At 40.5% G+C, this 24,364-nt stretch overlaps 1 protein-coding gene across 4 annotated transcripts in view; it reads right to left on the reverse strand.

Moving 5' to 3' along the window:
* LOC139276000 (glutamate receptor ionotropic, kainate 1) overlaps positions 1 to 24,364 on the reverse strand; it is a 519,919-nt gene that overhangs the window by 79,425 nt on the left and 416,130 nt on the right. For all 4 annotated transcript variants that reach the window (XM_070893316.1, XM_070893319.1, XM_070893320.1 and 1 more), the window contains one exon: positions 16,879 to 17,102. In XM_070893316.1, coding sequence (XP_070749417.1) covers positions 16,879 to 17,102 — 224 coding nt within the window. The remainder of the gene's footprint in view (positions 1 to 16,878; positions 17,103 to 24,364) is intronic.

Consider the following 24,364-nt stretch of genomic DNA (forward strand, 5'->3'; position numbering starts at 1 on the left):
GTTACTATACTGCTGAGAGTTACTATACTGCTACAGTGAGTTACAATACTGCTGTAATGAGTTACTATACCGCTGAGAGTTACTATACTGCTGAGAGTTAATATACTGCTGCAGTGAGTTACCATACTGCTGAGAGTTACTATACTGCTGAGAGTTACTAGACTGCTGAGAGTTACTATACTGCTGAGAGTTATTATACTGCTGTACTGAGTTACTATACTGCTGAGAGTTACTGTACTGCTGCAGTGAGTTACTCTACTGCTGAGAGTTACTATACTGCTGCTGTGATTTACTATACTGCTGAGAGCTACTATACTGCTGTGGTGAGTTACTATACTGGTGAGAGTTACTATACTGCTGTAGTGAGTTACTATACTGCTGAGAGTTACGATACTGCTGAGAGTTATTATACTGCTGTAGTGAGTTACTATACTGGTGAGAGTTATTATATTGCTGTAGTGAGTTACTATACTGGTGTAGTGCGTTTCTATACTACTGTAGTGAGTTACTATATGGCTGAGAGTTTCTATACTGCTGCAGTGATTTACTGTACTGCTGAGAGTTACCATACAGCTGTAGAGTTACTATGCTGCTCAGAGTTACTATACTGCTGTAGTGAGTTACTATAATGCTGCAGTGAGTTACTATACTGCTGCAGTGAGTTACTATACTGCTGAGAATTACTATACAGCTGAGAGTTACTCTATTGTTGCAGAGAGTTACGATAATGCTGAAAGTTACTATACTGCTGTAGAGAGTTACTATACTGCTCAGAGTTACTATACTGCTACTGTGAGTTTCAATACTGCTGTAGTGAGTTACTATACTGCTGAGAGTTACTATACTGCTGCAGTGAGTTACTATACTGCTGAGAGTTACGATACTGCTGCAGTGAGTTACTATACTGCTGAGAGTTACTATATTGCTGTAGTGAGTTACTATACTGCTGAGAGTTACTATACTGTTGTAGTGAGTTACTATACTGCTGAGAGTTACTATATTGCTGTAGTGAGTTACTATACTGCTGAGAGTTACTATACTGTTGTAGTGAGTTACTATATGGCTGAGAGTTTCTATACTGCTGTAGTGAGTTACTATACTGCTGGTTACTATACTGCTGTAGTGAGTTACTATACGGCTGAGAGTTTCTATACTGCTGTAGTGAGTTACTATACTGCTGCAGTGAGTTACTAAACTGCTGTAGTGAGTTAATATACTGCTGAGAGTTACTGTACTTCTGTAGTGAGTTACTATACTGCTGTAGTGAGTTAATATACTGCTGAGAGTTACTGTACTTCTGTAGTGAGTTATTATACTGCTGCAGTGAGTTACTATACTGCTGAGAGTTACTATACTGCTGCAGTGAGTTACTATATTGCTGAGAGTTACTATACTGCTGTGGTGAGTTACTATACTGCTGAGAGTTACTGTACTGCTGAAGTGAGTTACTATACTGCTGTAATGATTTACTATACTGCTGTAGTGAGTTACTATACTGCTGAGAGTTACTATACTGCTGTAGTGAGTTAGTATACTGCTGAGAGTTACTATACTGCTATAGTGAGTTACTATACTGCTGTCGTGAGTTACTATACTGCTGAGAGTTACTATACTGCTTTAGTGAGTTACTATACTGCTGTAGTGATTTACTATACTGCTGAGAGCTACTATACTGCTGTAGTGAGTTACAATACTGCTGAGATTTATTATACTGCTGAGATTTACGATACTGCTGTAGTGAGTTACTATATTGCTGTAGTGAGTTACTATACTGCAGCAGTGAGTTGCGATACTACTGTAGTTAGTTACTATACTGCTGAGAGCTACTATACTGCTGAGAGTTACTATACTGCTGCACTGAGTTACTGTTCTTCTGTAGTGAGTTAGAATACTGCTGTAGTGAGTTACTATACTGCTGCAGTGAGTTACTATACTGCTGAGAGTTACGATACTGCTGTAGTGAGTTACTATACTGCTGAGAGTTACCATACTGCTGTAGTGAGTTATTATACTGCTGAGAGTTACTATACTGCTGTAGTGAGTTACTATACTGCTGTCGTGATTTATTCTACTGCTGAGAGTTACTATACTGCAGTAGTGAGTTACTATACTGCTGAGAGTTACTAGACAATGGGAAGAGCAGTGCAAGGAAGGTAGTGCAGGGGTCCCCTGCGGTCATCCCCCTGCAAAACAGATACACCGCTTTGAGTACTGTTGCGGGGGACGACTTACCAGGGGAGGGCAGCAGCAGCCAATTTCAAGGCACCATGGCTGGCTCTGCTGCACAGCTGGACAGGAAAAAGAGGAACCAACGAGGGGGGAGGCCATCTTAGACTGGGTATTGTGTAATGAGAGAGGATTAATTAACAATCTCGTTGTGTGAGGCCCCTTGGGGAAGAGTGACCATAATATGGTGGAATTCTACATTACGATGGAGAATGAAACAGTTAATTGAGAGACCATGGTCCAGAACTTAAAGAAGGGTAACTTTGAAGGTATGAGGCGTGAATTGGCTAGGATAGATTGGCGAATGATACTTAAGGGGTTGACAGTGGATGGGCAATGGCAGACATTTAGAGACCGCATGGATGAACTACAACAATTGTACATCCCTGTCTGGCGTAAAAATAAAAAAGGGAAGGTGGCTCAACCGTGGCTATCAAGGGAAATCAGGGATAATATTAAAGCCAAGGAAGTGGCATACAAATTGGCCAGAAATAGCAGTGAACCAGGGGACTGGGAGAAATTTAGAACTCAGCAGAGGAGGACAAAGCATTTGATTAGGGCAGGGAAAATAAAGTACGAGAGGAAGCTTGCAGGGAACATTAAAATGGACTGCAAAAGCTTCTATAGATATGTAAAGAGAAAAAGGTTAGTTGAGACAAACGTAGGTCCCCTGCAGTCAGAATCAGGGGAAGTCATAACTGGGAACAAAGAAATGGCAGACCAATTGAACAAGTACTTTTGTTCGGTATTCATTAAGGAGGACACAAACAACCTTCTGGATATAAAAGGGGTCAGAGGGTCTAGCAAGAAGGAGGAACTGAGGAAAATCCTTATTAGTCGGGAAATTGTGTTGGGGGAATTGATGGGATTAAAGGCCGATAAATCCCCAGGGCCTGATGGACTGCATCCCAGAATACTGAAGAGTACTTGGAAATAGCGGCTGCATTGACAGTCATTTTCCAACATTCTATAGACTCTGGATCAGTTCCTATCGAGTGGAGGGTAGCCAATGCAACCCCACTTTTAAAAAAAGGAGGGAGGGAGAAAACAGGGAATTATAGACCGGTCTGCCTGACATCGGTAGTGGGTAAAATGATGGAATCAATTATTAAGGATGTCATAGCAGCGCATTTGGAAAGAGGTGACATTATACGTCCAAGTCAGCATGGATTTGTGAAAGGGAAATCATGCTTGACAAATCTTCTGGAATTTTATGAGGATGTTTCCAGTAGAGTGGACAAGGGAGAACCAGTTGATGTGGTATATTTGGACTTTCAGAAGGCTTTCGACAAGGTCCCACACAAGAGATTAATGTGCAAAGTTAAAGCACATGGGATTGGGGGTAGTGTGCTGACATGGATTGAGAACTGATTAGCAGACAGGAAGCAAAGAGTAGGAGTAAATGGGTACTTTTCAGAATGGCAGGCGGTGACTAGTGGGCTACTGCAAGATTCTGTACTGGGGTCCCAGCACATTAATGATTTAGACGAGGGGATTAAATGTAGTATCTCCAAATTTGCGGATGACACTAAGTTGGGTGGCAGTATGAGCTGTGAAGAGGATGCTATGAGGCTGCAGAGTGACTTGGATAGGTTAGGTGAGTGGGCAAATGCATGGCAGATGATGTATAATGTGGATAAATGTGAGGTTATCCACTTTGGTGTTAAAAACAGAGAGACAGACTATTACCTGAATGGTGACAGATTAGGAAAAGGGGAGGTGCAACGAGACCTGAGTGTCATGGTACATCAGTCATTGAAGGTTGGCATGCAGGTACAGCAGGCGGTTAAGAAAGCAAATGGCATGTTGGCCTTCATAGCTAGGGGATTTGCATGCAGGGGCAGGGAGGTATTACTACAATTGTACAGGGCCTTGGTGAGGCCACACCTGGAGTATTGTGTACAGTTTTGGTCTCCTAACTTGAGGAAGGACATTCTTGCTATTGAGGGAGTGTAGCGAAGGTTCACCAGACTGATTCCCGGGATGGCAGGACTGAGATATCAAGAAAGACTGGATCAACTGGGCTTGTATTCACTGCAGTTCAGAAGAATGAGAGGGGATCTCATAGAAACGTTTTAAAATTCTGACGGGTTTAGACAGGTTAGATACAGGAAGAATGTTCCCAATGTTGGGGAAGTCCAGAACCAGGGGTGACAGTCTAAGGATAAGGGATAAGCCATTTAGGACCGAGATGAGGAGAAACTTCTTCACCCAGAGAGTGGTGAACCTGTGGAATTCTCTACCACAGAAAGTTGTTGAGGCTAATTCACTAAATATATTCAAAAAGGAGTTAGATGTAGTCCTTACTACTAGGGGGACCAAGGGGTTTGGCGAGAAAGCAGGAATGGGGTACTGAATTTGCATGTTCAGCCATGAACTCATTGAATGGCGGTGCAGGCTTGAAGGGCTGAATGGTCTACTCCTGCACCTATTCTCTATGTTTCTATGTTTCTATACTGCTGTAGTGAGTTACCATACTGCTGAGAGTTACTATACTGCTGTCGTGAGTTACTATACTGGTGTAGTGAGTGACTGTACTGCTGTAGTGCGTTACTATACTGCTGTCGTGAGTTACTATACTGGTGTAGTGAGTGACTGTACTGCTGTAGTGCGTTACTATACTGCTGTCGTGAGTTACTATACTGCTGAGAGTTATTATACTGCTGTCGTGAGTTACTATACTGCTGTAGTGAGTTACTATACTGCTGTAGTGATTTACTATACTGCTGTAGTGAGTTTCTATACTGCTGACTGATAATATACTGGTGCAGTGAGTTACTATACTGCTGAGAGTTACTATACTGCTGTAGTGATTTACTATACTGCTGTAGTGAGTTACTATACTGCTGAGAGTTACTATACTGCTGTAGTGAGTTACTATACTGCTGAGAGTTACTGTATTCCTGTAGTGAGTTACTATACAGCTGGAGTGAGTTACTATCCTGCTGAGAGTTACTATACTACTGAGAGTTACTATAATGCTGTAGTGAGTTACTATACTGCTGAGAGTTACTGTATTCCTGTAGTGAGTTACTATACAGCTGGAGTGAGTTACTATCCTGCTGAGAGTTACTATACTACTGAGAGTTACTATAATGCTGTAGTGAGTTACTATACTGCTGAGAGTTACTCTACAGCTGTAGTGAGTTACTATAATGCTGTAGTGAGTTACTATACTACTGAGAGTTACTATACAGCTGTAGTGAGTTACTCTACTGCTGAGAGTTACTATACTGCTGTAGTGAGTTATTATACTGCTGTAGTGAGTTACTATACTGCTGCAGTGAGTTACTATACTGCTCTACTGAGTTACTATACTGCTGAGAGTTACTATACTGCTGTAGTGAGTTACTATACTGTTGAGAGTTACTATACTGCTGCAGTGAGTTAATATACTGCTCTACTGAGTTAATATACTGCTGAGAGTTACTATACTGCTGTAGTGAGTTACTATACTGCTGAGAGTTACTATACTGCTGTAGTGAGTTACTATACTGCTGAGAGTTACTATACTGCTGTAGTGAGTTACTATACTGGTGTGAGTTACTTTTCTGCTGAGAGTTATTATACTGCTGTCATGAGTTACTATACTGCTGAGAGTTACTGTATTCCTGTAGTGAGTTACTATACTGCTGCAGTGAGTTACTATACTGCTGAGAGTTACTATACTGCTGAGAGTCACTATACTGCTGTCATGAGTTACTATACTGCTGAGAGTTACTATACTGCTGTCGTGAAATACTATACTGCGGTAGTAAGTTACTATACTGCTGAGAGTTACTATAATGCTGTAGTGAGTTACTATACTGCTGTAGTGTGTTGCTATACTGCTGAAAGTTACTATACTGCTGTGGTGTGTTACTATATTGCTGAGAGTTACTATACAGCTGAGGTGAGTTACTATAATGCTGAGAGTTACGATACTGCTGTAGTGAGTTACTATACTGCTGGAGTGAGTTACTATCCTGCTGAGAGTTACTATACTGCTGTAGTGAGTTACTATACTGCTGGAGTGAGTTACTATCCTGCTGAGAATTACTGTAATGCTGTAGTGAGTTACTATACTGCTGAGAGTTACTATACTGCTATAGTGAGTTAATATACTGCTGTAGTGAGTTACTATACCGTTGTCGTGAAATACTATACTGCGGTAGTAAGTTAGTATACTGCGGAGAGTTACTATACTGCTGTAGTGAGTTACTATACTGCTGTAGTGTGTAGCTATACTGCTGAGAGTTACTATACTGCTGAGAGTTACTATACTGCTGAGAGTCACTATACTGCTGTCATGAGTTACTATACTGCTGAGAGTTACTATACTGCTGTAGTGAGTTACTTTACTGCGGTAGTAAGTTACTATACTGCTGAGAGTTACTATAATGCTGTAGTGAGTTACTATACTGCTGTAGTGTGTTGCTATACTGCTGAAAGTTACTATACTGCTGTGGTGTGTTACTATATTGCTGAGAGTTACTATACAGCTGAGGTGAGTTACTATACTGCTGGAGTGAGTTACTATCCTGCTGAGAATTACTGTAATGCTGTAGTGAGTTACTATACTGCTGAGAGTTACTATACTGCTATAGTGAGTTAATATACTGCTGTAGTGAGTTACTATACTGCTGTCGTGAAATACTATACTGCTGTAGAGTGTAGCTATACTGCTGAGAGTTACTATACTGCTGTGGTGTGTTACTATATTGCTGAAAGTTATTATACTGCTGTCGTGATTTACTCTACTGCTGAGAGTTACTATACAGCTGTCGTGAGTTACTATACTTCTGAGAGTTACTATACAGCTGTAGTGAGTTACTATTTTGCTGAGAGTTACTATACTGTTGTAGTGAGTTACTATACTGCTCTACTGAGTTACTATACTGCTGAGAGTTACTGTATTCCTGTAGTGAGTTACTATACTGCTGCAGTGAGTTACTATACTGCTGAGAGTTACTATACTGCTGAGAGTCACTATACTGCTGTCGTGAGTTACTATACTGCTGAGAGTTACTATACTGCTGTCGTGAAATACTATACTGCGGTAGTAAGTTACTATAATGCTGAGAGTTACTATATTGCTGAGAGTTACTATACTGCTGGACTGAGTTACTATACTGCTGGAGTGAGTTACTATACTGCTGAGAGTTACTATACTGCTGAGAATTACTATACTGCTGTAGTGAGTTACTATACTGCTGAGAGTTACTATACTGCTGAGAGTTACTATAATGCTGTAGTGAGTTACTATACTGCTGGAGTGAGTTACTATCCTGCTGAGAGTTACTATACTGCTGAGAGTTACGGTAATGCTGTAGTGAGTTACTACATTGCTGAGAGTTACTATACTGCTATAGTGAGTTACTATACTGCTGTGGTGAGTTACTATACTGCTGTCGTGAAATACTATACTGCGGTAGTAAGTTACTAAACTGCTGAGAGTTACTATAATGCTGTAGTGAGTTACTATACTGCTGTAGTGCGTTGCTATACTGCTGAAAGTTACTATACTGCTGTGGTGTGTTACTATATTGCTGAGAGTTACTATACAGCTGAGGTGAGTTACTATATTGCTGAGATTTACTATACTGCTGTAGTGAGTTACTATACTGCTGGACTGAGTTACTGTACTGCTGAGAGTTACTATACTGCTGTAGTGAGTTACTATACTGCTGGAGTGAGTTACTATACTGCTGAGAGTTACTATACTGCTGTAGTGAGTTACTATACTGCTGGAGTGAGTTACTATACTGCTGAGAGTTACTATACTGCTGTCGTGAGTTACTATACTGCTGGAGTGAGTTACTATCCTGCTGAGAGTTACTGTAATGCTGTAGTGAGTTACTATACTGCTGAGAGTTACTATACTGCTATAGTGAGTTACTATACTGCTGTAGTGAGTTACTATATTGCTGTCGTGAAATACTATACTGCGGTAGTAAGTTAGTACACTGCTGAGAGTTACTATACTGCTGTAGTGAGTTACTATACTGCTGTAGTGTGTTGCTATACTGCTGAGAGTTACTATACTGTTGTGGTGTGTTACTATATTGCTGAAAGTTATTATACTGCTGTCGTGATTTACTCTACTGCTGAGAGTTACTATACAGCTGTCGTGAGTTACTATACTTCTGAGAGTTACTATACAGCTGTAGTGAGTTACTATTCTGCTGACAGTTACTATACTGTTGTAGTGAGTTACTATACTGCTCTACTGAGTTACTATACTGCTGAGAGTTACTATACTGCTGCAGTGAGTTACTATACTGCTGAGAGTTACTCTACAGCTGTCGTGATTTACTATACTGCTGAGAGTTACTATACTGCTGGAGTGAGTTACTATACTGCTGAGAGTTACTATACTGCTGTAGTGAGTTACTATACTGGTGTGAGTTACTATACTGCTGAGAGTTACTATACTGCTGTAGTGAGTTACTATACTGCTGAGAGTTACTATACTGCTGGAGTGAGTTACTATACTGCTGAGAGTTACTATACTGCTGGAGTGAGTTACTATACTGCTGAGAGTTACTATACTGCTGTAGTGAGTTACTATACTGGTGTGAGTTACTATACTGCTGTAGTGAGTTACTATACTGGTGTGAGTTACTATACTGCTGAGAGTTACTATACTGCTGTAGTGAGTTACTATACTGCTGAGAGTTACTGTATTCCTGTAGTGAGTTACTATACAGCTGGAGTGAGTTACTATCCTGCTGAGAGTTACTATACTGCTGAGAGTTACTTTAATGCTGTAGTGAGTTACTATAGTGCTGAGTGTTACTATACTGCTGTAGTGAGTTATTATACTGCTGCAGTGAGTTACTATACTGCTCTACTGAGTTACTATACTGCTGAGAGTTACTCTACAGCTGTAGTGAGTTACTATACTGCTGAGAGTTACTTTAATGCTGTAGTGAGTTACTATACTGCTGAGTGTTACTATACTGCTCTACTGAGTTACTATAATGCTCTACTGAGTTACTATAATGCTGAGAGTTACTGTATTCCTGTAGTGAGTTACTATACTGCTCTACTGAGTTAATATACTGCTGAGAGTTACTGTATTCCTGTAGTGAGTTACTATACTGCTCTACTGAGTTAATATACTGCTGAGAGTTACTACACTGCTGTAGTGAGTTACTATACTGGTGTGAGTTACTTTTCTGCTGAGAGTTATTATACTGCTGTCATGAGTTACTATACTGCTGAGAGTTACTGTATTCCTGTAGTGAGTTACTATACTGCTGCAGTGAGTTACTATACTGCTGAGAGTTACTATACTGCTCAGAGTCACTATACTGTCGTGAGTTACTATAATGCTGAGAGTTACTATACTGCTGCAGTGAGTTACTATACTGCTCTACTGAGTTACTATACTGCTGAGAGTTACTATACTGCTGTAGTGAGTTACTATACTGCTGTGGTGTATTACTGTAGTGCTGAGAGTTATTATACTGCTGTCGTGATTTACTCTACTGCTGAGAGTTACTATTCAGCTGCAGTGAGTTACTACTCTGCTGAGAGTTACTAGACTGCTGTAGTGAGTTACTATACTGCTCTACTGAGTTACTATACTGCTGAGAGTTACTATACTGCTGCAGTGAGTTACTATACTGCTGAGAGTTACTATACTGCTGTCGTGAGTTAATATACTGCTGAGAGTTACTTTTCAGCTGTGATGAGTTACTATACTGCTGAGAGTTACTATACAGCTGTAGTGAGTTACTATACTGCTGAGAGTTACTATACTGCTCTACTGAGTTACTATACTGCTGAGAGTTACTATGCAGCTGTGATGAGTTACTATACTGCTGAGAGTTACTATACTGCTGCAGTGAGTTACTATACTGCTGAGAGTTACTATACAGCTGCAGTGAGTTACTATACTGCTGAGAGTTACTAGACTGCTGTAGTGAGTTACTATACTGCTGAGAGTTACTATACTGCTGTAGTGAGTTACTATACTGCTGAGAGTTACTATACTGCTGTAGTGAGTTACTATACTGCTGAGAGTTACTTTTCTGCTGTAGTGAGTTACTATACTGCTGCAGTGAGTTACTATACTGCTCTACTGAGTTACTATACTGCTGAGAGTTACTATACTGCTGTAGTGAGTTACTATACTGCTGAGAGTTACTATACTGCTGCAGTGAGTTACTATACTGCTGAGAGTTACTTTTCAGCTGTGATGAGTTACGATACTGCTGAGAGTTACTATACAGCTGTAGTGAGTTACTATACTGCTGAGAGTTACTATACTGCTGTAGTGAGTTACTATACTGCTGAGAGTTACTGTATTCCTGTAGTGAATTACTATACTACTGCAGTGAGTTACTATACTGCTGGAGTGAGTTACTATCCTGCTGAGAGTTACTATACTGCTGAGAGTTACTATAATGCTGTAGTGAGTTACTATATTGCTGTAGTAAGTTATTATACTGGTGTAGTGAGTTACTGTACTGCTGTAGTGCGTTACTATACTGCAGAGCGTTACTATACTGCTGTAGTGAGTTACTATGCTGCTGAGAGTTATTATACTGCTGTAGTGAGTTACTATACTGCTGTCGTGAGTTACTGTACTGCTGAGAGTTACTATACTGCTGTAGTGATTTACTATACTGCTGTAGTGAGTTTCTATACTGCTGACTGTTAATATACTGCTGCATTGAGTTATTATACTGCTGAGAGTTACTATACTGCTGTAGTGATTTACTATACTGCTGTAGTGAGTTTCTATACTGCTGAGTGTTACTATACAGCTGTAGTGAGTTACTATACTGCTGAGAGTTACTATACTGCTGAGAGTTACTATACTGCTGTAGTGAGTTACTGTACTGCTGAGAGTTACTATACTGCTGAGAGTTACTATACTGCTGTAGTGAGTTACTATACTGCTGAGATTTACTATACTGCTGTATTGAGCTACTATACTGCTGAGAGTTACTATACTGCTGTATTGAGTTACTATACTGCTGAGAGTTACTATACAGCTGTAGTGAGTTACTATATTGCTGAGAGTTACTATACTGCTGTAGTGAGTTACTATACTGCTGAGAGTTACTATACTGCTATCGTGAGTTAATAAACTGCTGAGAGTTACTTTTCAGCCGTGGTGAGTTACTATACTGCTGAGAGTTACTATACAGCTGTAGTGAGTTACTATACTGCTGAGAGTTAATATACTGCTGTAGTGAGTTACTATACTGCTGAGAGTTACTATACTGCTGTAGTGAGTTACAATACTGCTGAGAGTTACTATACTGCTGGAGTGAGTTACTATCCTGCTGAGAGTTACTATACTGCTGAGAGTTACAATAATGCTGTAGTGAGTTACTATATTGCTGTAGTGAGTTACTATACTGGTGTAGTGAGTTACTCTACTGCTGTAGTGCGTTACTATACTGCAGAGCGTTACTATACTGCTGTAGTGAGTTACTATACTGCTGTAGTGAGTTACTATATTGCTGAGAGTTACTATACTGCTGTAGTGAGTTACTATACTGCAGTGATTTACTATACTGCTGTAGTGAGTTACTATACTGCTGAGAGTTACTATACTGCTGTAGTGAGTTACTATACTGCAGTGATTTATTATACTGCTGTAGTGAGTTACTATACTGCTGCAGTGAGTTACTATACTGCTGTAGTGAGTTACTATACTGCTGAGAGATATTGTACTGCTGTAGTGATTTACTATACTGCTGTAGTGAGTTTCTATACTGCTGAGTGTTACTATACTGCTGTAGTGATTTACTATACTGCTGTAGTGAGTTACAAAACTGCTGAGAGTTACTATACTGCTGAGAGTTACTATACTGCTGTAGTGATTTACTATACTGCTGTAGTGAGTTTCTATACGGCTGAGTGTTACTATACTGCTGTAGTGATTTACTATACTGCTGTAGTGAGTTTCTATACTGCTGTGTGTTACTATACTGCTGTAGTGAGTTACTATACTGCCGAGAGTTACTATACTGCTGAGAGTTACTATACCGCTGTGGTGAGTTACTATATTGCAGAGATTTACTATACTGCTATAGTGAGTTACTATACTGCTGTAGTGAGTTACTATACTGCTGAGAGTTACTATACTGCTGTCGTGAGTTACTATACTGCTGTAGTGAGTTACTATACTGCTGAGAGTTACTATACTGCTGTAGTGGGTATAGTACTGCTAGAAGTTACTATACTGCTGAGATTTACTACACTGCTGAGAGTGACTATACTGCTGTAGTGAGTATAATACATGCTGAGAGTTACTATACTGCTGAGATTTAATATATTGCTGAGAGTTACTATACTGCTATAGTGAGTATAATACTGCTGAGAGTTTAATATATTGTAGTGAGTTGCTATACTGCTGAGAGTTACTATATTACTGAGAGTTACTATATTGCTGTTGCGAGTTACTATACTGCTGAGAGTTACTGTACTGTTGTAGTGAGTATAATACTGCTGAGAGTTACTATACTGCTGAGAGTTACTATGGTGCTGTAGTGAGTATAATACTGCTGAGAGTTAGTATACTGCTGAGAGTTACTATACTGCTGTAGTAAGTTACTATACTGCTGACAGTTACTAAAGTGCTGACAGTTACTATGCTGCTGTAGTGAGTATAATACTGCTGTAGTGAATTACTACACTGCTGTAGTAAGTTACTATACTGCTGACAATTACTAAAGTGCTGAGAGTTACTATACTGCTGTCGTAAATATAATACTGCTATAGTGAGGTACTATATTGCTGTAATGAGTTACTATACTGCTGCAGTGAGTTACTGTACTGCTGTCGTGAGTTACTGTACTGCTGAGTTACTGTACTGCTGTAGTGAGTTACTATACTGCTGTAGTGAGTTACTATACTACTGTAATGAGTTACTGTACTGCTGTAGTGATTTATTGTACTGCTGTAGTGAATTACTATACTGCTGTAGTGATATGCTATGTGTGCTTTATCTTGTTCCCTTACCATATATAATATAAAAATTACATGCAAAATATAGCACCTTTCACTTCCTCAGGATATTGCAAATTGCTTCAGATCCAACGACTTGCCTTTGAAATGTAATCACTGATGTTCTGTAGGCAAACAATTTTTCCACAGCACGTTCCCACTAACAGCAATGAGAAAAAATGTCTAATTAATCTTGTTTTTTGGTGATTTATCGAGGGATAAGTATGAGCTAGTGCTAATAGTTCTCTGAGATCTTTTACGTGCACCTAAACAGGTGAATGGGAAGTTGGTTAAATACTTCATTCAAAAGACATCACCCTCAAGAAAGCATGTACTCCCACAGAACTACTCTAAAGTGTCATCTTAGATTACGTGCTCCAATCCTTGGACTGGTATTTAAACTACAAAGTTCTGACTCCGAGCTAAGAGTGTCACCACTAGGCCAAGCTAACATAAGTTAATTGCTTCAAACATCACCACAAATGCAATAAAAACAAACTAATGTGGTTTTCACCACTAGATCAGTTGGCAAGTGCACAACATGGAGTAAGTAGTAGACCAGAGAGGTTCCAGGTTTAGTCCCTTTTTCTGTGCACAGTTAGCTGACCTCATCTAAGGCAGTGTTGAGAGCGTTGCAAGTGCCTTAACACTCATGGACTAATTGACTGAACTGCCAGAATTCCCATTGCTGCTCACTATCCTGCGACTCCTGATGGAAAGGATAAGTAAATGGACATTAGGTGATGACAAGATTTGGCTCAGCTGTGATATTTTCCATGGTTAACAACACAAAAAAAAAACTAGCCTGACATTTAGGTCAATATCTTCAAGACAGGAGGGGAAGTAAAGAATGGCTTGCATTAGAGGAAAACTTTATTTAGAAAAGAATGTTTTGTGACATCCTGTAATGGGGCATTGTAATCTAAGAGAAAACATATGATGGGACAGGGCCTGATCTGGTGTGGTAGTCCATGGTGTTGCTAATATCTCTGACAAAGTTTAAAGAAGTTTAATTTTCTGTCAGAGAATTCAGCATGATCAACATCTGAAATTAATTCAACTATTCTTTTACTTTTTGTAAAAATGATACGAGAATGGGTGGTAATAAAAACTTCTTTCGCTCGCATTACTAATGCAAGCATTCTTTTTATAATGACGGCAAGGTTATTTTAAAGGCGCTGTTTGTGCCAGTGCTACTGTGCAGCAATTAGAATGGAGAGGGGAGGTTGGAATTATGAGCGTCTTGAGTACAGTTATACATTTTAACAGCCATCGCAAAAGTGATTTTGCAAAAAGTAAAAAATTGCACGTTTTTGGTGGTGTGAACAGCGTGTGCTCTGCCTTCAAACAGCTTTTGTAAAAAGAGAACACATTTTCTCACAAAGAAGAATGATAGGATTCCTGCCAAGCACATAGAACATTTAAACATGCATTTAAAGATCCTTTTATTCGTGTGATTCTGCATGGGGAGGGGCAGGAAACCCTGAATGTACCAGCCGTACATTCATGGACAATATGGTGGTTTTGGCACCTACTTGTGCTTGTTGCCATATTATGCCCTTATTTACACGTTCAAATTGTGTCACTACTAGTGCTGAGCATTACCAGACTATTGTTCAGTGCCACAGAGTGGGGATGGTTGCAAATCTCAATTCCCAATCCAGGCCGTGTTAAGCCAGGAGAAGTTGTGCAGAGGCTTTGCTGTTTCCCAGAGATGGAAGGGAAAATGATAAGAGTGGGGGATAAGAGTGACATTATGGCAGTTTCTGGCATCCAGCTCCAGGAGACATTGAGCAATATCCTGGGAACAGGTCATGTGACCACGCTTTTGTTTGCAGTCATCAGGCTAGGCAGACAGAAAGACAGGCATACAAATACATGAATCCTCTCACAAAATAAAGTTTAAAAAACAGTGTCACTTATTCCCATGGTTCTAGTTAGTATCGTGATATAAAAACCGAGGTTGACACATCTTATGTGAAAAGTCCTATATAATTACTAGTGATATTCTTCAAAAAGACTTAGAATTTACATTATCAACAGTTCCAGTGGTAAGAATAGTGGTAATTAAATCCTAAAAGACAACTTAGCTTGGAGTCAAATGTGTCTTTGCAGCAAAAATTACTTTTCAGTTCAGCACAACAGGATCTGAAAAAAACACACCTCTTACATTTGAAAAATGCTGCTATTTAAAAGGATATCAGCAACATCAGCTTCATTGATTAGCAGTGACTGACCAGCACTGATATTCTGTCTCACTGAGTAATGGGCGTGTTTTCACTGAGAGCACTGCAGCCCAGCTATGGAGGCATCAACTTCCACACCATTCCCTAGTTTTGCAATCGACTTTGCTAGTCCTGGTGAATACTCAATAAAACACATAAAATGGGCCCGACTTTGGTGAACCACCTGATTCTCGGCGGTCTCGTGGTGGTTGGTCCATCTTCACTGCCGGATACCGCTGGCAACATTGGTCCGGGCGATCCTGAGCGGTGCATCAGCGGAGTGTGATGGATGGTCTGCTCCGGTGGTGCGGAGTACGTTGTCTGGGACTCGGGACTATTCGGGTCCCGAGTTCTGTGCACACTCACTCTTCCATCAACCTCCGTCACCCACCCACCCCCCCGCTGAGAAGAGCAAGTCCGGAGGCCAGAAATCGCCGATATCGGATCGCACTAAGTGTCTCCAGGTACGTTTAGATTTTTAATTGTTTTGTGCGGAGTTTTTGATCACTGCACAAAGCAATTAAGAATCTATTGCTGTATTGTTATTTATTTATTTATTTTCGCGTTTTTCAGTGGGGGGGGCGGTATAGATCTCTCTGGGGGGATTAGATCTCTGGGGAGGAGGACGAGATTTCTATGGATGGGATTCGATCTCAGAGGGGATTAGATCTCTCTGGGGTGATTAGATTTCTCTGGCGGGGGTTGGGATTAGATCTCCGGGCGGGATTAGATTACCGGGGGGGAGGGGGGTGTGATTAGATCTCTGTGGGGGGGGGAGCTGTTGGAATAGATCGCTGGGGGGAGGAATATTGTAGTTACATACTGCTAATGTACCATCGGCATAAAACCACCTTTTTTCAGATGGTGTGCAGCTCCGGTGGTATGTCGGTGGTATGCTACCAATGTTGGACTTTTGGGCGGTCTGTCGAGTGCTCCGTGTGGGCGGACGGTATGCATACCGCCTGCCGGTATGTCACTGATGAATTTCCCGCCGGGCGGTATGTCGGTATTTTTTGATCAATTTTGCGGTTTTGGGTGGTATGTCGGCGGCCCGCAGGCTGTATGCGATGGTATGTCCACCAATTTCAGCCCCATAATAGTGTTGACTGGACTTTGATACCAGTCCAAGTCTATCCCGATTTCCAAGTATAAAACTCAGCAAAATGACAAAATGTTAAAATTAAAGCCTGACCGCTGTTACTAGTAGAGAACGTGTCACATCAATATCATATGCATGCCGTGTATGTCTAATATAATTATTTGATATATTAATTAGGTTATAAATAATTGCAAAAAGAGATGAACACCAAACATTTTATACATTGGAGTGTGTGCACTGCCGGAGTGAAGAAATCACCTTTATCAATGATATGGTACTTGTAATACAGTTTGTGAAAGAAAATCAATTTTCGTTATTGTAGCAATGTTTCTCATTCTCTTCCCCTTCCCTCCCAAGATCGCACTCGCTCTACCTTACCTGGCGATAACAAACAGTACACAACTGACCCCAAGGCAGGCCAGCAGCACGTACATCCAAATATCTGGGGACAACGGATTCAGGAAGGAGAAAACGCCTGGGTTTGTGCCATTGGGCTTGCGGTAGAGGATACTAATCCCCAGAGTCATGAAAGGTTTTGAGAAGTCAATAACTTTCTCTCGTACGTAAGTAATAGTGAGAGGGGCAACTGCTAAATCCACTTTCTGCAAACAAGAAGAAAAGATAGTGAGGACGGTTCCAAATAACAAAGATGTGGAACAACAAAAGGAATAAATCTGCTCAGTGAATTGTTTTATATAGGGAAACATAAGTACTGTATGCTTCAGAAGTGTCGACTTTGACAGAAAATAACTAGATTAGCTGCCTGAATATGGAATTTACCTTGAATATCACAGGCACTGCTCTGTGAAATATTCTGACATTTTCATATTGTTTTGACTTTACTTATTTTGTGACTGTGATTGGCTAGAAAAACAAATGTAGGCATCTCTCTCTGTACAGTATTCACTGGTAACGGTGAGGACTGAGCATTGCAAACTTCTAGCCATCCAAACTGAAGACGTTACATTGAGTTCTTACATGGTGCAGCTAATGAACATTTGTCAACATCATTTTTTTTAAATTCGTTTATGGGATGTGGGCGTCACTGGCAAGGCTGACATTATTGCCCATCCTTAATTGTCCTTGAGAAGGTGGTGGTGATCCAACTTCTTGAACCGCTGCAGTCCGTGTGGTGATGGTAATGGACGAATATGCAATGAGAATGGTGATATGCCCACTAGTTTTTGCATAATTACTTTTAATCTTTGATTTTGCCTTCAACCAGGGACAGTATATGACAAAGGAAGGTATGAAGTTGGATTATTATTTTCTTAGCTTCACTGGCAACTCAGAAACAGAGTGCTGTCTTTATGAAGGTTGGAATATAACCATATTGTGATTAAGAATAACAGATTAATCAATTCTACTAATTGGAACTAATCTAACTGTCTGAATGAATTAGGTTATTGGAAAACACATTTCCATAAAAAATTAAAACCAAGTCAAAAATAATTTCTGTCCTTATAATATTTGGAGAACATAAATAAGGTCATCATTAAATTGACTTCATGGAATAGTGCCTTGTAATAATTCGTCGGAGCACATTTTTATCCGACATACACTCTATCATATTAAACAAAATATATCTTCCTACAACAGTCTGTCAAACAAGAAAAATCTTGTTTCAACGACCACTATGCAGGCAGGGCACAATAGTGTCACTGTGTTTAATTAGTTGCACTAATGGCCAAAAAGCAAACTTGTTTCTGTCATAACATCAATGCACTGTGACATAAAATCCAGTGACACATGTAGTTACAAGGCTAGCCTACCATCACAGGACATGCAGCACATTTCTAATGAGGACACTGACACTGAAGTAAGATCTTCATTTTAATAAACAATGTGATCTTGGTGCTAAATAAAATCAAACACAATGCATGTTATTTCAAATTACAGATTTAAATGCAGAGGACAGCAGTTGTTTAAGAGTTAGGTAAAAGCATTTGGTCACTTGCGGAGGAAAACTATTATTTGAATTTCGACTACTGATAGATCACATCTGCATGCTGTCAAAATAAATGGCAATGGACATGTGGGACTATAGTGGGTTATAATTGAGCCTGGATGCTGACTGGAGGATCAAATCATAAGACAAATCTTTCAATCAAACTTCTCTGTCTCAAAATGTCTATTACTGCTATTCAATTACACTTTACAGGAAATACTTTTTTTGGTAGGAAGGCACTTTTTAAGAAAGTTTTCGATGGGTTTTGCTAGTCTTTCAGGCAGCAAGTTAAATTGCCACCTTTATCATTATTACTATCAATCCTTATTCTGTGACACAACTTAAATATATAATAGCAAAGCAATTCTGTCATTTGACACTGGTGCTGGTCCTGCTGAGCTGCCTCAGACACTGCTCCCCAACATGCTGTGAAAAGTTGGCAGCTTCTATATACTGCAGGTTTCCTGAAATTTACAAATTAAATCTGGCTACCAGACCAGAAGTGCTGAAGAATAATCACATTTATATTGTAGTATTCTGACTTATGAGGAAAGATTGAGTAGGTTGGACCTCTACTCATTGGAATTCAGGGGATAAGGGGATAAGGGGTTATGGGGAGCGGGCGGGAAAGTGGAGCTGAGTCCATGATCAGATCAGCCATGATCGTATGGCCTACTCCTGCTCCTATTTCTTATGTTCTTATTATGCTGTGAACAACTAACCAAGGATTATGGGTGTTTTGACATGATTTAAATCATCGCTTATTTTAACACTTTCCACATCTTGGGGTTTAAATTTGAGAGCGTCCACTTTCGGGCATCCGAGCCCCGGACAGCATTAAAAACCAATGTTGCAGCGAGGATCTGAAGCAGGCATAGGCCCCTCTATTTGCATATGCAAATGACCCAACGCCTGTTTCAAGCATGGGTAAAGGATGGCTCATGCTTGTCCTTACCCAATATGTCGTGTGGCACAATTTCGGTTGGAAGTGTGCGCACACTTCCTTCCCGCCATCTTGGGGCAATTGGAGGCATGTAGCATCAGAAAAATAGGCACTGCATGGCCCAATTTAACCCCTCATATGTCCTATTTACCAATCAGAGGCTGGCTGCTTTCTCGCTATGCAGACTGTATAGTAGGATACACCAACAGGTACTTTTGAAAGAAACAAGACAACTAGGAAGTATCCTATGAAGGGTATAACAAAAAAAAAGCATCTGTCAGAGGGTTGTATAGTCCCTTTCTGGTTTTGGTCTGATGCAATTAGTCTTTTCATTTACATATAGGTTCCATACCAACTTGGGACCAAAGGCACTTCTTTAACTCACCCCTGACTCTTCAGTAGACTTCTTCTTAATTAAGTCAGTTTTGGAAGACAATGAGTGTGGCACTGTGATAACATTTTTTGAAATGAATATAAAAATGTAGAACCTGAGAGAAAAATTCTACCATCTACTATTTGGTCAGACATTGCTTCCCAGGCTATTAATTAATTTAACCAACCCCTCCCGCATTTATATTTCTTGGTCAATTTGGAGATAACTCAACCGATCAGTGAATTTAAAGCCTAACTGAAAGCGTCTCAGTTATACCCACAAATGGAAATGTTCCAGTGGATTCAAGGAAACTCTGCTCAATATAAAGCACCAGGAGACAATGGAAAATTGCAAATTCATAATAGATATAGGGGCCGAAATTCTCAATCGCCCCGGTTGGGGGCGGTAAGTGGTCCGGGGCTGGACATTTTGCGCCGGCACAGAAGTCCCATCATGGAAGCAAAATTCCGGTTACCGTCCCTCACAAGAAGTGTAATGTGTGATGTCTGTAAGTGCTGTAAGTGCTGGAAGCTTGTAATGCGTGTAGTGCCATACTGTGGACGTGGACGTATTGTGTACTGCAGCTGCAGAGTTATAATAAACAGACAGGCAGCTTCAGGTAGCTTCCGGACCAAGCAGCCTCCATGTTAGGAGCTGTGTGTGTGTGCTCTATGAAAATATCACAGTTGGCGACTGAGGATGGAGATTTTTCGGATGTTTAAAGCTTAAATTTTGTTGGTGAAGGATTCAGCCAGCCGACAGAAGACATTGGAAGTTTCTGTCTTTGAAAAAAAAGCTACAAAATCCGAGGTAAACTACAGCACATGGTGAGAACAACTAGAGATTAAACATGGCAGGTATAATCGGATATTTGGGTGAATATAGACACGACCAGGAACATTTTAAAGCGTATGTGGATCGGCTAGAAATGCATTTCACTGCAAATAACATAATCAAAGTTCCAGACAATGCAGTCCAAAACCAGGCTGTATTGGAATGGAAGAAAGCGATTTTCTTAGCAGTGGCAGGTCCGGCATTATATGAAACCCTTGTAAATCTTCTTGTGCCTGACGAACCAAAGGACACAATGCTTCAAGAGATTTTAACAAAGCTGGAGCAGCACTATAACCACAAACTGTTAGAAATTGCTGAAAGCTATAGTTTCGGGATTCGAAGACAGCGAGGTCGATGAGCATGGCCGAACAATATTCCCGAGAATTAAATAATGATTACAGTTATCAGTCAACCGAGGTAAATCACCTGCAGTTTCAAAGTAAAAGACTGACATGGGCGAAAGTCTCAGAAACTGGAAATTCTACCAGAACGTCGAAGTCATGCTATAGATGCCTGGGACAACACATTGCTAAAAGTTGTCCATACGTGAAGGCAGAGTGTTTCTTCTGCAGAAAGACTGGGCATCTTGCGAAGGCATGCCGACTGAAGGATAAACCAGCTTTTAAAGCTATGAGTCCAGCGTTCGAAGCTATGAGTAGTAATCCAAAGAGACTGCATGGCTTGGAAGGACAGCAGGACGAGGAGATGTTAGAATTACACGTCATCAGGAGCACGAGGTTAACGGACAGCGATTCGGAAAGCATCAAAATCCACATAGATGTTGCGGGATTCAAGATACCAATGGAAATTGACACGGGTGCCTCCGTGAGTGTAGTACCGGAGTCACTGTACCGCGACAAATTGCGAGATTTCAAACTGGAGAAATCCAAGATAGAACTGCGAGGCTACTCGGGATAGAAAATTCCTGTAGTAGGCCATATCACCGTACCAGTGAAATATAAAGATCAATTTCAGATCTTGCCTCTAATAATAGTGAAAGGAGACAAGGTTGCTTTACTAGGAAGAAGTTGGTTAAGCTCACTGAAGCTGGATTGGAATAAGATCTTCTCTGTGGAAGCGAGACTTTCTTCAATGGATGAGGTTATCAAACAGTATCCGAAGGTGTTCTGTGAAACAAGCAGTCCGATCTAAGGCTTCAAGGCAAGTGTCAGGGTACAGAAGGATGCTAGATTGGTTTACTACAAGCCATGAACCATACCATATGCACTCCAAGAGAAAGTTGAGCAAGAACTCAAAAGACTAGAGACTGAGAACATTATTTGTAAGATAGATCGATGTAATTGGGCTACACCCATTGTTGTTGTACCTAAGTCTGATGGTAAAGTAAGATTGTGTGGTGATTATAAGGTAACCGTAAACCAAGTTCGAGAGGGTAATGTCCCCAATACATTGCCGAATATAGAAGATTTGTTCACAACTCTGACAGGTGGTTAGATCTTCTCAAAACTGGATCTTACGAATGCCTACTTACATCTTGAACTAGATGAGGAGTCCAAGTCATGTTTGACTATAAATACTCATCTAGGCCTATATCAATTTAATAGGCTACCATTTGGAGTGTCTTCTGCCCCTGCCATATTCCAAGGGGTGATGAACCAGATTTTGCAAGGTATTGAAGGGGTAGTATGTTATTTGGATGACATACTAATTTCAGCACCAAATAAGCAAATTCATAATAACATTTTGAATGAAGTCCTCAAATGGTTAGAGAAGCACAGAGTACGAGTGTCTGCTCGTAAGTGTAACTTATTTAAAAACTCAGTGGAGTACTTAGGGTATAGAGCAGACAAAGATGGTTTACATCCGACCAAGGAAAAATTGGATGCAATTAGAAATGCACCCACTCCCAGGAATGTCACTGAACTTCATTCATTCTTGGGTCTTTTGAACGATTATGGGAAGTTCCTACCAAATTTGGCTACAGTATTACATCCACTGAATGAACTTTTGAAAAAACAGGTCCAGTGGAAGTGGTCAAAAGAATGCGAAACAGCATTCAAGGAGTGTAAAAACAAATTGGTAGAGAGCACCATGTTAGTTCAATATGACATATCTAAGGAGATTAAACTAGCATGTGATGTCTCTCCATATGGAGTTGGGGCAGTAATCTCTCATGTATTAAGTAGTGGGGAGGAGAGACCAATTGCTTTTGCTTCACGCACTCTCAGTGCCAGTGAGAGAAATTACGCGCAAATTGAAAGGGAAGCTTTGGCATTAATTTTTGGGGTCAAGAAGTTTCACAAATACTTGTATGGTCATAAATTTACCATCGTTACAGACCATAAGCCCCTAACAGCAATCCTCCATCCAAAGTCCCCAGTTCCAACATTAGTTGCAGCCCGAATGCAGAGATGGGCTTTGATTTTGTCAGCATATACATATGATATTGAATACAGACGATCAGCTGATCACAGTAATGCTGATGCAATGTCTAGATTGCCTTCCCCATCACAAGTTACACCCGATAGGGAAGAAGTGTTTTATTTTTCATACATTGATGAACTACCAGTCACAGCTGAAGAGATTGGTAGAGCAACCAAACGTGACCCCGTGATGTCAAAGGTGTATGAGTATATTGCAACTGGATGGCCAAACCATGCAACAGACAATCCATTCTTCATTCGTAGGAATGAATTATCAATAGATAAAGATTGTATCATGTGGGGTGCTAGAGTGGTTATACCAAATAAATTCAGGTCCAAATTATTAGGAGATCTGCATGACCAGCACCTGGGAATGTGCTTGACCAAGAGTTTTGCACGCAGTTATTTATGGTGGCCAGGTCTTGATAAAGATATCAAGTACATTGTGAGTCAGTGTACGACATGTCAATCAGTAAGCAAGCAACCACCACCAGTACCATTACAGCCATGGTAGTGGCCTTCAAGGGTGTGACAAAGGCTACATATTGATTTTGCTGAGTTAGATGGACAACAATTGTTCATTGTAATTGATAGCCATTCAAAGCCAATGTAACCCCACTTTTTAAAAAAGGAGGGAGAGAGAAAACAGGGAATTATAGACCGGTCAGCCTGACATCGGTAGTGGGTAAAATGATGGAATCAATTATTAAGGAGGTCATAGCAGTCATTTGGAAAGAGGTGACATGATAGGTCCAAGTCAGCATGGATTTGTGAAAGGGAAATCATGCTTGACAAATCTTCTGGAATTTTTTGAGGATGTTTCCAGTAGAGTGGACAAGGGAGAACCAGTTGATGTGGTATATTTGGACTTTCAGAAGGCTTTCGACAAGGTCACACACAAGAGATTAATGTGCAAAGTTAAAGCACATGGGATTGAGGATAGTGTGCTGACATGGATTGAGAACTGGTTGTCAGACAGGAAGCAAAGAGTAGGAGTAAATGGGGATTTTTCAGAATGGCAGGCAGTGACTAGTGGGGTACCGCAAGGTTCTGTGCTGGGGCCCCAGCTGTTTACACTGTACATTAATGATTTAGACGAGGGGATTAAATGTAGTATCTCCAAATTTGCGGATGACACAAAGTTGGGTGGCAGTGTGAGCTGCGAGCAGGACGCTATGAGGCTGCAGAGCGACTGGGATAGGTTAGGTGAGCGGGCAAATGCATGGCAGATGAAGTATAATGTGGATAAATGTGAGGTTATCCACTTTGGTGGTAAAAACAGAGAGACAGACTATTATCTGAATGGTGACAGATTAGGAAAAGGGGAGGTGCAACGAGACCTGGGTGTCATGGTACATCAGTCATTAAAGGTTGTCATGCAG

Source organism: Pristiophorus japonicus, chromosome 11 (genome assembly GCF_044704955.1).
Source record: "Pristiophorus japonicus isolate sPriJap1 chromosome 11, sPriJap1.hap1, whole genome shotgun sequence".
Lineage (NCBI taxonomy): Eukaryota > Metazoa > Chordata > Chondrichthyes > Pristiophoridae > Pristiophorus > Pristiophorus japonicus.